At 52.7% G+C, this 13,296-nt stretch overlaps 2 protein-coding genes across 2 annotated transcripts; both read right to left on the minus strand.

Moving 5' to 3' along the window:
• Positions 1–1,931: 1,931 nt before the first annotated feature.
• On the minus strand, positions 1,932–5,548 carry GFUS (GDP-L-fucose synthase). Its single transcript, XM_062504469.1, has 10 exons — positions 5,409–5,548; positions 4,448–4,562; positions 4,114–4,242; positions 3,962–4,035; positions 3,638–3,771; positions 3,452–3,516; positions 3,212–3,278; positions 3,061–3,140; positions 2,831–2,930; positions 1,932–2,334 (listed from the first exon to the last, which is right to left on the minus strand). Exons 1-10 carry the CDS (start codon positions 5,546–5,548, stop codon positions 2,279–2,281), a joined length of 960 nt encoding a protein of 319 aa, XP_062360453.1. The 3' UTR covers positions 1,932–2,278.
• A 5,403-nt stretch (positions 5,549–10,951) lies between these two features.
• LOC134057972 (feather beta keratin-like) lies at positions 10,952–11,596 on the minus strand. Its single transcript, XM_062515022.1, has 2 exons — positions 11,499–11,596; positions 10,952–11,291 (listed from the first exon to the last, which is right to left on the minus strand). Exons 1-2 carry the CDS (start codon positions 11,594–11,596, stop codon positions 10,952–10,954), a joined length of 438 nt encoding a protein of 145 aa, XP_062371006.1.
• Between the last annotated feature and the right edge of the window lie 1,700 nt (positions 11,597–13,296).

Consider the following 13,296-nt stretch of genomic DNA (forward strand, 5'->3'; position numbering starts at 1 on the left):
CCTCTTTCACCCTCATTTTCCCACAGGGCATTGGCTGGTGGCATCCACCTGCTGTGGTGCCCGAAGGATCCAGCCAGTGGTTTCCCGGGAAAAGCCCCGGTACCGGCTCACCTCGACTCCAGAGAGGTAGGAAATGGTTGAGAAGGTGGCATGGAGCCCTTGGGAGCTGCTAGTTCCCATCCTTGGTGTCCCACCCTGGATTTTCCACCATGGAGCTATCTCGCAGAAAGTCTCAGGAAGGGACAAGACACATCTTGGTGGCTTCCCTATGGCTTTTGTGAACCTCATCCCAGCTCCTTGCCCCATTTCTGCTCAGATGGTCTGTCCTGGGTGTCTCATCCTTGGTGCCTCATCCTGGATTTCCCATCCTGGAGCCATTTGGCAGAGGTCTCCAGGAAAGGAGGGGACACATCCTGATGGCATTCCTATGGCTTTTGGACATCTCATCCCAACTCTATGTCCTCTTTCTGCTCAGTGTCACATCCCTGGGTGCCCCATCCTGGAGCCATCTGGCAGAAGTTTCCAGGAAAGGACGTGACACATCCTGATGGCTTTCTTATGGCTTTTGGGTGCCTCTTCCCAACTCCCTGACCTACATCTGCTCAGAGAAGGGTGTGGAGAGGCTGGAGAGGTGCCGGTCTCCATTGTGGTGGTGACACAGAAGCCATTAAGGTGATGGAATTCTGGTTTTCCTTCTTCCCACACAGGGAATGCAATATGGACCTGCTGCAAGAGGAGCTGGACAGGATGGAGATGAGCTGCCTGCGAGGTGGGAGATGTGGTGGGTGTAGGACACAGATCCAAAGCCCCAACATGTCCCCATCTTGTGCTGGGACATGTGTATCATCCCAGAGTGTCCCCAAGCTCTGTCAGAGCATGCGCTACCACTCCAGAGTTTTCCCCCTCCTCCACGTGGGGACAGGAGCATGGGAGGTTATCTCCACCCCTGCCATGTTTTTGCAGAGCCCTCATACCTGGAGCAGCCTCAAGAGGTGGCCAAGGACATTCCTGGATTTGCAGGGTGCATGTCACCCAACCCTGGTGGCCGGAGGACAACACCGAGCCCATGTGGGGTAAGGTGCTGGGTGGGATGTCCCCATGTCAGTAGTGTCCCCCAAAACCTGCTCTTGGGGGCCAGCTGGGTCTCCCTGAGGGTCAGATCTTCTAAGGTTGGGGTGTCCTCACCATGGTGGCATCTCAGGGTGTGGGATAACCCATTGGGAAAAAGACAGGGCTGGGGACATGACATACAGGGAGGAATTTGGGGTGAAAGAGGGTGTGCTGAAGGATGGCCAAGGCACCCCAGGGGACAAGGGACATCCCCATGAACCTCCTTTTTCCCAAATTAGGTGACACTGGAGCCAGTCATGGATGCTGGGAAGCTCTTGGAGCCCAAACCCTGCAGCCCAAGGGCCAACATGTGAGCACCAACCACCCAGAATGTCCCTTCTCCATGGCTTGGTGTCACCTCAGGGGGCGACCCTCCTGCTGGTGGCTTCCTGGGGTGCTGACGGGTGTCTCTGTCTCCTCTGTAGGTCCCCGTGCCAGGGGGTCACCAAGGCTGGACAACGGTGCCGGAAGAAAGCCATTCCTGGGCAGGAATTCTGCCACATCCACACCACCAGCAGTAGTTTGGCCACAGATTCATCCCCCCATTTTTGACCTTCTACCCTCTCCATGAGGGGTTTTAACCCTTTTTATGACTATTCCAGATCCTGGTGGAGAACATGGACCCTAAAGATGCCACTGGATGTGTATACAGGGCAGATCTTCATTATCCCACCAGTTTTAGGCTATTTGCATATATTTTAATAAATGCCACATGTACAGCTCTTTCCCATTCCTATCCTGAGATGGGGAGGGGCTGTGGGATAATCCCTATGTGCCAAGAGCAGCAGCAAATTCCCTACTACCATTTCCATGCCCTGAAATCCTGATTGCCTTCCCTTTATTATGCCTAATTGCAGGTAATTAGTGTAGCACATTAACAGCTCAGAGCCACCACCCTCTAGGACACAGCCACTGTGATGGCTCCACCTGGCTCCTACCACTTGATTTGGGATCTTTTTGGGATGTCCCAACTTTCCTCCCCCCTGCCCTGGGTGTCCTGCGCTGCTCCCAGCAGTGGAACAGGAATGTGGGAGCTGCTCCCCAGGCTCCTATTTTTGCTTTGGAAATGTCACTGTCACCCCCCCAGCCCCGTCCTCTGCCCCAGCAAAGGACAACCCTGAGTTGAAGAGGATGATCCCAGTGCCGGGTGATGCCGGTCCTGCTGCTGTCACTTCCTGGCATTGGCATAGTTGGCATTGAACCAGGCACAGGTTTCCTTCACAGCTGGGGAAGGAGAAGATGTGATGGGTTTGGGGATGGGGAATGGATTTTGGTCAGAGAATCATGGGATGGGTTTTGGAACTGGGTATTGATTTTGCTCAAAGAATCACAGGATAGGTATGGGAACTGGGAAATGGATTTTGGTCAAAGAATCACAGGATGGGTTTAGGAACTGGGAAATGGATTTTGGTCAAAGAATCACAGGATGTGTTTGGGGACTAGCAATGGGTTTTGGTCATTTATTCATGGGATAGGTTGGGTTGGAATGGACTTTTTCAGTCCAAGGAGATACCTCCCAAGAGATGAGGTTGCTCCATGCCCCATCCGACCTGACCTTGGATATTTCCAGGGATGGAGAAACCACCACCTCCCTGAGCAACCCATACCCATGTTTCAGCACCCTCATACCCCATTGGAAAGGATGGGCCACCTTGATGCCACCAAGGCTGATGGCACAGGGTAGGACCCCCGGTGTCTCCTGGAGACTTCCCCATCTCACCTTTCCTGAAAGGTGTGAACTGGAATCCGGGCAGGTACCGCCGGAGCTTGGCATTGCTGGCTGTCTTCTTGAACTGTCCGTCGGACTTGGTGGTGTCAAACTGGAATGGGAAGGATTAAGGAGGAAAAACAGGTCCTGCTTTTGCTCCTTTGGTGGGAAGGATCCTCTGGATCACAAAATCTCCCAGGGGAGCTGGTGGGAAGAGGGGTTTAGCCTTTTGTGAAGGATACAATGAGCTCTCCTCTGAATTCCATGGCCTCTGCAATGGCCTCTGCTGCCTCCTGGATGGAGACTTCATCTTCTTCTCCCACTGTGAAGGGAAGGATTGTGGCTGTTCCCTCATGGAGAGGGGACTTTGGGGTGGGGGCAGCCAGAGCTTACCTGACAAAATGATTGGTTCCACCTCATCATATTCCCGCAGGACCCAAAGGAAAAGCCGGGCCAAGTCCTGTGGAAGATTACACAGCTCCTGGAGGGGTCACTGATGTCCCCCAGCACTCCCATCCCAAGGGGACACAATCCTGGGGATGGCCCAGGACAAGCCAGGGGGGTTCAGACCCCTCTGGGGTCCCGCCAATGGATCCTCCAGCCCCATTCCCTGCTTCCCAAGGCCACACCTACCAGGGAATAGATGAACTGTCTCCTGGGCTTGCCTGTTCCCCAGACGGTCAGAGCAGAGCCAGACTCTGCAGGAGAAAGGAGCCATGAACACCACAGCCACCTTCACTCACTCCCACAGAGCATGTGGGGAAAGAAAAACCCCTCATTTCTCCCCCAAAAGATCCCTGGAAGTCCTGCCACCCTCACGTTTGGCCAGGTAGACCTTGTGGATGAGCCCTGGCAGGACGTGGCCGTCCTCGATGTTGAAGTTGTCGTGTGGCCCGAAGACATTGGTGGGAATGACAGCGGTGAAACGTCGGCCGTGCTGCTCCGAATAACCCCTGGATGAGAGCAGGGAAGGGATGGTGGGTGGGCTGTCAAGTCCCTGCCCTCCAGCACTGATGTGCCCCCAAAAAACCCCAGCCAGCAGCACCTGCACCTGCTGAGCCCAGGTATCTCTCCAGCTTCTACCTGGAAATCCCACTGGATTCCCTTTGGAAATCAGTGGGTGCTCCCATGTCCCCAACTCACCTATTTTGGATGTCAATCATCCTCTTGGCATAGGAGTAGCCAAAGTTGGAGCTGTGAGGTGGCCCATTGTGGATCTGGGAATATCAGAGTGGATACATTAAGCAAGGGAACAGACTTTTCCCTGGATTTTGTGTGGGAATGGGGATTCTCACCATGGTCTCATCGATAGGATAGGTGGTCTTGTCTGGGAAGATGCAGGTGGAGAGGCAGGAGACCACCTTCTGCACTCCTGACTCATGGGCCGAGTGCAGGACGTTGTCATTGATGTGGATGTTTGTCCTCTGGGAATGGGGACGTTTATCAGGATCGTGGGGTCGGGGATCCCCACATCCCTTCATCAACAACTCATCAGTAACTCCAGAAACCACTAGAGCTCTGGTTTGGCTCTGGGAGCAGAGTAAACCACATCCCTGTGTACCCATATCCCAATTTAGGGAGCACAGCACCCACAGGGATCCCAACAGTGCCAATTCCATAGGTGCTCACCCAAAAATCCAGGTTGGAGCGGATGTTTTTGAAGAGGCCTCCAACCATGGCGGCCAGGTGGATGACATGGGTGGGCTTGTGCCTCTCAAACAGGGCTTTAGTCTCAGAGCTGCTCCTGGAGTGGGAAATTTTGGGATTCAGTGGGGTCAGCAGAGCAAATTGAGGTGTTTCTGAGGAAAAACCCATTCCTAGGAGAGGAAATGTTTGTGTTCTTCAGTGGGGGTAGGCTGGGGAGATTCTAAGGAAAAACCCAGTCTTGGGATGGGAAAATTTGGGATTGGGCGAGGTCAACAGAGCAGAATGGGGTGTTTCCAAGGAAAATCCCAATACTGGGATGTGATATTTTGGGGTTTGTCAGGGACAACAGACCAGAGAGTTGTTTTCAATGAAAAATCAAATCCTGGAATAGGAAAATATGGGGTTCAGTGGGGTCAACAGAGCACATTGTGGTGTGTCTGAGGAAAAACCCCATCCTGAGATGGGAAATTCGGGGATTCAGTGGGGTCAACAGAGCAGACTGGGTGCTTCAAAGGAAGACCCAAATCCAGGAATAGGAAATTCTGGGGTCACCAAAGCAGACTGGGGTGATTCCAAGAAAAAATCCAATCCTGGGATAGGAAAATCTGGGGTTCAGTGAGGTCAACAGAGCAGAGTGGAGGGTCTTTTTGAGGAAAAGACAAATTCTGGGATGTGAAATTTTGGGGTTTGTCGGGGCCAACAGAGCAGATTGGGCTGTTTCCAAAGAAAAATCAAATAGTGGAAAGTGAACATTTTGGATTTGGTAGGGTCAACAGAGCAAATTGAGGCATTTCCAATGGAAAACACAATCCTGAGATGGGAAATTTTAGGTCACCAGAGCATATTGAGGTGTTTCCAAAGAAAAATCAAATCCTGGGATGGGGAAATTTTTTGGAGTTCATAGAGCAAATTCTTGGATTTCCAAGGAAAAATCCCAACTCACGTCAAGTCGGCATCTCGGGAGGACACGAAGATCCACTCCTCATCCGGCTGCCCCTCTCCATCGGCTACCACCTTCTCGATGGCTCTGCCCACCAAGCCAGTGCCACCTGTCACCAGGATGCGTTTGGTCACCTCTGTCATGGCCAAAATCCTGCAGGAAGGAGCCGGGGGGACAAGCTGGGATCGCCTCGGGACGCACCTCAGGATGGGCCACCCTGGTGTGGGCACCCATGAGCATCACCCACATCCCACGTAGGTGGGGTTGGGTTTTTTGGGGGGAAATGTCTGTGTTTCTGGCAAAAAGGGGAGTGGAAAAAGGGGCGTGTTTGGCTGTGACAGGGCTGGGACTCCTCAGCTGGAGGCCACCTGGGCTAGGGCCAGACCTGCCACGTGGCACTACCCGGCCTTTGGAAAGGGAAGGGCACCTGCTCCCCCAGGTGTGTGCCCCAAATCTCCTCCTGCACCCCCAAATCGCCTCCCACACCCCAAATCTCCCCCTGCACCTCAGGGCTGCATGCCAGATCTACTCCTGAACCCCGAGTCTTGTGTCTGCACCCCAAATCTCCCCCTGCACATCATATCTCCTTCTGTACCCCAAATATCTCTCAACACCCGAGGTCTGCACCCCCGATCTTCCCCTGAACCCCGAAGTTCCCCCTGCACCCCAAGCCTTGTGTTTGCAACTTAAACGTCCCCCGCACCCCAAATCCCGGGTCTGCACCCATGATTGCATCCCACGTCTCCCCCGTCTCTGAAACTCCAGCACTGCACCCCAAATCTCAGCTCTGAACCAAGTCCTAACCTCCCTACCTCCCCTACACCCCAAATCCCACTCCTGCACCCCAAATCCCACTCCTGCACCCCCATCTCCACGCACCCCCTCCCGTCCCACAGCGCGTCTTTCCTCCCAACCCACAACCTCCCAACCCCCGCACCCCTATCGTCCCCACCGTCCTGTCCCCCCACTTTGGAGACGCCCCGCTCCTCCTCCGCACCGGCCTGGGGGGCTCCTGTCACCCCAAATGTCCCTTAATGGGGTGAGGGGCGCGTCTCACCCTCGGCTTGAGTCGGGGCCACTCGGGTGCACTCGGATCCGCTCGGTTGACTTCGGCTGCGCTCGGCTCGGTGCGGGTTCGTGTAGGGTCGGTGGGGGCTCGGCTATGTTCGGCTATGCTCGGCGGGACTCGGCTAGATTCGGCTGTGCTCGGGTCTGCTCGGCTTGGTGCTTCGTGGGGGTTCGGTTAGGTTCGGTTAGGCTCGGTTCGCTGACTGCTCGACTGGATTTGGAGTCACTCGGGTCAGCTCGTTAGGAGCTCGGCTGAGTTCGGCTTCGCTCGACTCATTTCGTCTCGGCCCGGTAAGGTTTCGGCAACACTCGGCTTCTTCCGCGGCCGTCACCGGGCGCTGCCGCTTGGCTCGTCGGGAAATGTAGTCCATGCCCGGGAGAGAGAGCAGGGGGTGGATTTTGGGAAGAGGGGTAAGGGAAGGGGGTGCAAGGAAGGAGGAAGTGCAGGGGAAGAGAAGGGGGTGCGGGTGGGGAAATGAGGTGCAGGGGGAGGGAAGGAGGTGCAGGGAAAGGAAGGGGGGAAGGAAAAGGGGGTAAAAGGCAATGGAGGTGCAGGGACAGAGAAGGATGGATAGGAAGGGGATGCATGTGCCGGGAAGGGGTGCAGGGGAAAGGAAAGGGGAAGGGGGGTGTAGGGGTTTTTAGGGGTTCCCTGGTCCCCCCTCCTTCCCCCCGCTTACGGGCTCATCAAAAGGGATTTTGATGTAAAACGTTTTAATCACTTTTAATGCACTTAAGCCGAGATTAAAAATGAGCAGAGCTTTCCTGAAGGTGGGGGATGGTTTCGAAGGCACCCCTTCCACCCCCACTTCCAGCTGGCTTTTCCTTCGCGATTTTTGCGAGGCAAAGGCAGGGCTTTGCTCTAAATTAAAATTTTGAAAGTGGAATTAAGGAAGACGCAGCCAGGAATTCCCACATTCCTTCTGTCAAAGAGCTGGACAGCCCCAGTGTCAAGCAACAATAGAATATCAGTTTTTCATTCCTTTTCTCCTGGGTGAGACCTGGAAATGTGCCTTTTTCCTTTGGGAAAGTCTCAGGGAAGGCTGAATCCTTGGGGATCTCCTTGCTGGGAGTTGAGGGGGGATTAATTTTTATATTAAAAAATGTCACCTTGTGCCTGTGTCCCCTGGAAGTGCCCATCCCCTCTCCCAGCTGGCTGAGTCCCAGCATATGCCCAGCCCTTCCAGGCCTTTCCCCTCTTCAAAATCCCACTTCCAGGAGTCTCGGTGTTGTTCCTACCTCATGTTTTACAGGATTCCCTGGCTGATCTCACCCACAAAGCTCCTTCTCCATGCCAGCTAATTTCATGTCTGTCTGGCATCCTCCATCACACACTGAGGTTTGGCAAGAAGAAACCTCACGTTGATGTTGGGATGAGTCAGCTCCAGCTGCGTCCATGCTTCTACCTCACTTCATGGCAAAATTATGGAATAAAAGGGTTCGGGTTGGAATGAAATCAATCCCATAAATAAAAATCATCTGAATCCCAACCCCCTGCCATGGGTAGGGACACCTTCCACTAGACCATTGCTCCAATGTGGCCTTGAACACTCCCAGGGATGGGGGGAAAAAAGCTAAGGAAGATTTTCCATGTGCTGGTGGGAGGATAAGATCTTCCTGCTGCCTCCTGCGAGTTTTGGGAGACTAATTAGGGATAAACCCGTGTTTCGGCCAAGGAATAGCTGGGAGCTGGTGCAGCCAAGAGCTGCTGTGACAGCACTTGAATAACCACGGTGTTGCATTAAATGTAGTAATTTTGAAGTTTAAATATGCTAATTCTGGGGCTAATTACCAAAGAAATGTTGAAGCATGAGGGAAGATCACAGGGGAAAGGGATAAAGTTGCGGCGACCACATGGGATGGACTTGTTTGTTAATGAAATATCACCCAGGCTTCTGATGTTATCTAACAAGGCCTTGGGATTTGAGGATCAAAGCCCAGAGCAGACCCATTAGCTCATCTGGGCAGGGCGTCTGCGTGACATGATCCAGAGGACATCCCAGGACCTTCCAGCCGGCAGGATAAAGCTTGGGTGGCTTGGCCAGATCCTGTCAGAAAACCGCTGCTTCGTGTGAGGTGTTGTTTCCATAATGAAGCTTCCTTGTAGGGTGACCTATTTTTCTGGAACAGGCCCGGTTTTGGATTCAGCCCCCCTCCCTGCTCTGCCCTCCCCATGCCTCGTAGGAAAGTGGAGCAGATGGGTATGAGATTCCCGGGTGGAAGCTGTCTGAGGATGATGCTTTACGGCTGCAGCCAAGCTCCAGGAGCACAGGTGAGACAGCTCTAAGCATCTCTTCCACACTAAAATTCCAGCTTTGCAGCTCTTTTTTAGAGACCGGCACACTAGCAGTGACCCCTTTCCAGGCCTTGTCCCACAGGATAGCCTGTGCCAATTTCCATAGGGACTGGGGGTTGCTCCCCACAATGTGCAGCCCTTTGCCTGTGGGAGTTATCCAAAAACACAGAGAGGGAAAACTGGAATGGAGATGGGGGTGATGACCATAGATATTCCAAGAAACCGTGTTCATGGGATTTGGAGCAGCTGCCACACAGGAATGTCCTTTCCACCATCATTTTGGATTTGGTGTTGTTGAGTCCAGTCCTCTGGAAGAGGGAGATGAACCTGCCACTGCTCCATGATGGGGTTTGGGGTTATTCTGGGAGTGGGATCTTGGCTAGGTGGATGTGAATCCCATTGGGAGAGAAACTGGAAGAGATACCACCTCTTCCAGCCTATCTCACCTGCTTGGGGTCTCCTGGGATGGAGTGCAGAGAACTGAGCAGGGGGAAACCCAAGGGGCCTGGATTTCCTGGGGTGGATGGGAGAGAGGAATGTGGGCACAGGGCTCTGTGGATGTGGGTCTGAGCCTCCTCCCAGTGTTCCCTGGAACCCAAGTGAGCTGACTGTGCCCAAAAAGAGCGTCTCTGGCGCAGGTTTGGGATGAGGCAGACATCCCGCTGGGCCTGGCTGCTTGGGCATGTCCCAGGACCTTGGGAAGGCAGAATCCTGCTCTTGTTTCAGTCCAAGTGTTGATGTCAAGCTGGATGAACTCCAAGGTGAATGAGTATAAGAGCACAGATTACTTAAATTTGCCTCTTTATGGGTTAGACTTTGCTTTAAGATGAGCTGAAGTTCGTGCCTCAAGGCCAACCAGGGGAAATACACTATTTACACTAAATAAAGAAATAAAAAGGCCAAACAGTTCCAAACCTATTCCCTCTCTCCTTTCCCAGCTCAGATGCAGGGGCTGTTTAGTTTTGTTTGGTTTTAGGGAAGGGTTTTGTTCCTCAGCAAACTCTTCCTCTTTTAACCAAATCCAAATCCAGCTGTGCATGGAGTTCTCCAGCTCTCTGGGCTCCAGCTGCTCCAGAGATGTTTTTTTAATTTGCTTTTGATGAATATTTTAGTACTGTCAATAGCCCTGGGACTTTGAACACGTGTGTCAGCCCAGAGCTCACCTGCTTGCTGGGAGCCTTTGTACAGCAAAAAAAAACAAAAAAAAACAAAACAAAAAAAAACCAAAACGAAACAAAAACAAACAAAAAAACCACAAAAAACCCCACCAAAACCAACCAAACAAACAAAAAACACATCAAAGGAGAAGAAAGAGTGAATGTCACTGTTGAGAAGCAATTTGGGGAGACCGAAGACATTTATGACCCCAAAATCCATGTTGGAATGTTGAAATTGAGAGGTAAAGAGGCAGGAAGGTGGCACAAGGGACACAGTCTTATCAGCAGGGTCACAGGCTTGTTCCTGCACCCTGTTCCCAAGACTCTATGCTGTGCCTCAGGAATCCACAGTGACTTGGTGGGAGTCAAATCATAATGTGACATGTTGTGTGACATCAGAGCAGAGGGTTAGTGGCTTGGGGTCAGCAGTACGGATGATTCTGGGACCCTGAAGAGGGAGGAGGGTGGCCTGGACACCCACTTAATGGGACCCTGCAGTGAGGAGGGAAAGGGGGATCTCCGTCAGGGGTCAGTGGAAGACCTCATAACAAGGTGAGATCTGGGCCTGGAGATTCCCAGGGAGTTGGAATGGGGACCATCGAGACAGATGGACAATGCAACAATGACCATCACCTGGGTCAGCTGAGGAACTCCCAGAAAAGGATGAGATTACCTGGAAACCCTGGCAAGTCAAGGTCCTTGCAGAAAGATGGGACAAGGAAATGAGAACCTCTGTGGAGGGGCCCTGGCAACCCTGTGAAAGTGAAGATGGTGTTACAGAGACTGCAGCTATTTAGGCTGGGAGCAAAGTATATGTGCCAGCTATACCTGCAAGAAATCTAATATAAGAAAAGGAGGCATCTGAGGCTTTCCTCCAGAAAAACTTTATTGAGGCAAAAGAGTGAACAGACAGGAGGAGAACGTGGAAGGGATCCAACATGAGCAGCAAGTACATGAGGTGCTTTGCTTGTAGGAGCTCTTGTCAGAACGCCACATGGTGGTGTTAGGAGTGGAGACAAGGGTCATTAGCAAATGTAGCCACCCCTTCTGCCATAGCAGCCCAGGCCTCCCAGACTATAGCCAAGGCCGAAGCCAAATCCGCTGGAGATGGGCTGTCCCTGGGCATTGAGTTCAGTGCCAACAGCAGCTGAGGAGGTGGATCCGACGACGGTGTTCTGGGGGAAGGAGGTCATGATGGGTCCTGGCAGGGTGACCAGCACGGGGGAAGGGTCGATGATGACGCGGGAGTTCTGGCATTGCAGGGCACAGGGCTCGTTGCAGCTGTTGGCCAGCGGGGTGGGTCCGCAGGGACGGCAGATGTCGTAGCAGGCCATGGGTGTGGTGTGGAGGGTCCCTGGAAGAGAGGGGTGTGAGGCAGGGCAGGGCTGTGAGGGTTTGAGGGATGATGATACAGGAGGGTGAGGGAGTGTGGAGGCTGTTGAGGGTCTGTGGGGAGGGTTGAGGGCTGCTGAGGCTGGGGCTGATCATGCAGGAAGAGAGGGGTCAGGGGTGGAGGATCAGGAGGGTCAGGGGCTTGAGACTCACCTTGTTGTCAGCAGGAGCAGATGGAGAAGGCGTGAGGAGAAGTGTGTGAGGGTGAGAGGCTCTGGTCTGGCTTTTATGCTGGTCCTGGATGGGCGGGACAGCCTTGTGCCATGGCCTTGGGGCATTTTGCAGGCTTGGTGAGTCCTGAGCTGGGGAATATTTTGCTTCCCACAGCTCTGCAGTGTCATGTCCTGCTCTTGAGGCTGTGACCTTGGTGGCAGCTTTTAAAAGCAAGAATTAGAGACCAAAGGTTGCTGTTGATGTTGTTTATCTGGGAGGGTTGAAGCTGAGACCAGAGCTTTGGGCAGGTGGAATGTCATCATTTTGGCCGCTGTGTGCAGTGGTTTTGTGGGTGGGTGGATGGTGAAGTGGCCCCTCTTTCTGCCACTGTCACATGAGGCTCGTTTGGGCTTTGCAGCATTTCTGGGGGTGACTGGTGTTCCCTTCCATCACATTTTGTGCCTCCCTATCATGTTGTGAAATTTCTAAATGTCCCTGTATCCCATGGTTTCCCACTGGAGATGGGAAAGCAACTCCTGTGCTACAGGGATGCCTCCTATATCCGCAAGGTCTTGTGTTGATTCATCTAGAGCTGATGAAGGAAAAGGAGAAGAAGACATGTGAGGAGCCTTTAAAGGAACTGAGGACATTCAATTTTCAGAAAAATACTATTGACCTTGTTACTCTCTAGAGGAATCTGAATGGAAATCAGATCAGTTTTATCTGACACATCTCTCCAAATTATGATGGAGTGTTTTCCTGCCCACAATCCTTTAGTGTCCTGTCCTGCTCTTGAGGCCGTGTCCATCTGACCGTAGCGGCAGCTTTTAAGTGAGAGTTGGTTTTAGGGAGGATTTGCATGGAAGACGTGTGTCAGGGATCACCAAAAGCCGAGGATAAACATGGGTGTCATCAGTGAGGTAATTCTGTGGTAGTTGTGTGGTTTACTTTGTGGGTGTGTTGTGAAGAGTGGTCAGATTCCATCACAGCCATCTCAGGCTGCTCTGGCCTTTGCAGCTGTGCTGTGAATGACGGCCTGCCCCTTCCATCACGGTCATTCTTTCCCTTAAATGTGAGTGTTGGAGACCAAAGCTTGCTGTTGATGGTGCCTGTCAAAGAGGACTGAATACGTGACCCAGATTTGGAGAGGTGGGGTGTCATCACTGAGGACAGCCTGTGGAAGTCCTGTTTTTGTAGGTGTGGTGTGAAGAGTGTCCCCAGACCATTCCAGGTCAGGCAGGCTGGTCTGGGCTGTGCGTCTGTGCCAGGTGTGAGCACCTGGATGGACTCTTCCATTCCATCTCAGCAGTGGGAGAGTTGCTCCTTCAGCAAGTTGTCAGATGATGGAGTGGCTGAGGTAGCACTTGGCTGTTCCACCAGTCTGAGTGAGAGACCTGGAGCCTAAGGGGGTTAAAGGATTCCCCCAGTCAATGAAGCAAGGGAAATGTGAAATTGTGCATGTGGACAGGAATAGCACTTGGCCCCACATTGTGGTGTGTTGCCTGAGAGTCTGGAAAGTGGCTTTTCTGATCAGGACCCTGTGGTGCTGGTGGGGAACAAAGAGACCAGAAGGTAGCAGTGGAGCTTTGCTTCAAAGGATGTCATCACCAGTGTCCAAAACTGATTTCATTAAATTGTTGCCACCTATCTCGGAGAGATGGCCCTTCTTGTATTTAGAGCATTGGTGAGGTCCCATGTGGAGTGGTGTGGACAGTTCTGGCCTCCACAGCTGAGGAAGCACTTGTTGGACAGTGAATGAAGACCAATTGAATTCCACCAGACATTTAATGGTGTGGTGGACCTTTGCTCGAGGAGAGACTGAGAC

The sequence above is a fragment of the Cinclus cinclus genome, chromosome 1 (genome assembly GCF_963662255.1).
Source record: "Cinclus cinclus chromosome 1, bCinCin1.1, whole genome shotgun sequence".
Lineage (NCBI taxonomy): Eukaryota > Metazoa > Chordata > Aves > Passeriformes > Cinclidae > Cinclus > Cinclus cinclus.

What these genes read in the sequence shown, in the direction of transcription:
- LOC134057972 (XM_062515022.1), bottom strand. Translation starts at nt 11,596, where the DNA reads ATGCCCCAAGGCCATGGCACAAGGCTGTCCCGCCCATCCAGGACCAGC. An exon ending in ACACACTTCTCCTCACGCCT is followed by an intron (nt 11,292 to 11,498) that starts TCTCCATCTGCT and finishes TGCCTCACACCC; the next exon opens with CTCTCTTCCAGGGACCCTCC.
- GFUS (XM_062504469.1), bottom strand. Translation starts at nt 5,548, where the DNA reads ATGACAGAGGTGACCAAACGCATCCTGGTGACAGGTGGCACTGGCTTG. An exon ending in TCCCGAGATGCCGACTTGAC is followed by an intron (nt 4,563 to 5,408) that starts GTGAGTTGGGAT and finishes TTCCCACTCCAG; the next exon opens with GAGCAGCTCTGAGACTAAAG. An exon ending in CAAGGTCTACCTGGCCAAAC is followed by an intron (nt 3,517 to 3,637) that starts GTGAGGGTGGCA and finishes TTTCTCCTGCAG; the next exon opens with AGTCTGGCTCTGCTCTGACC.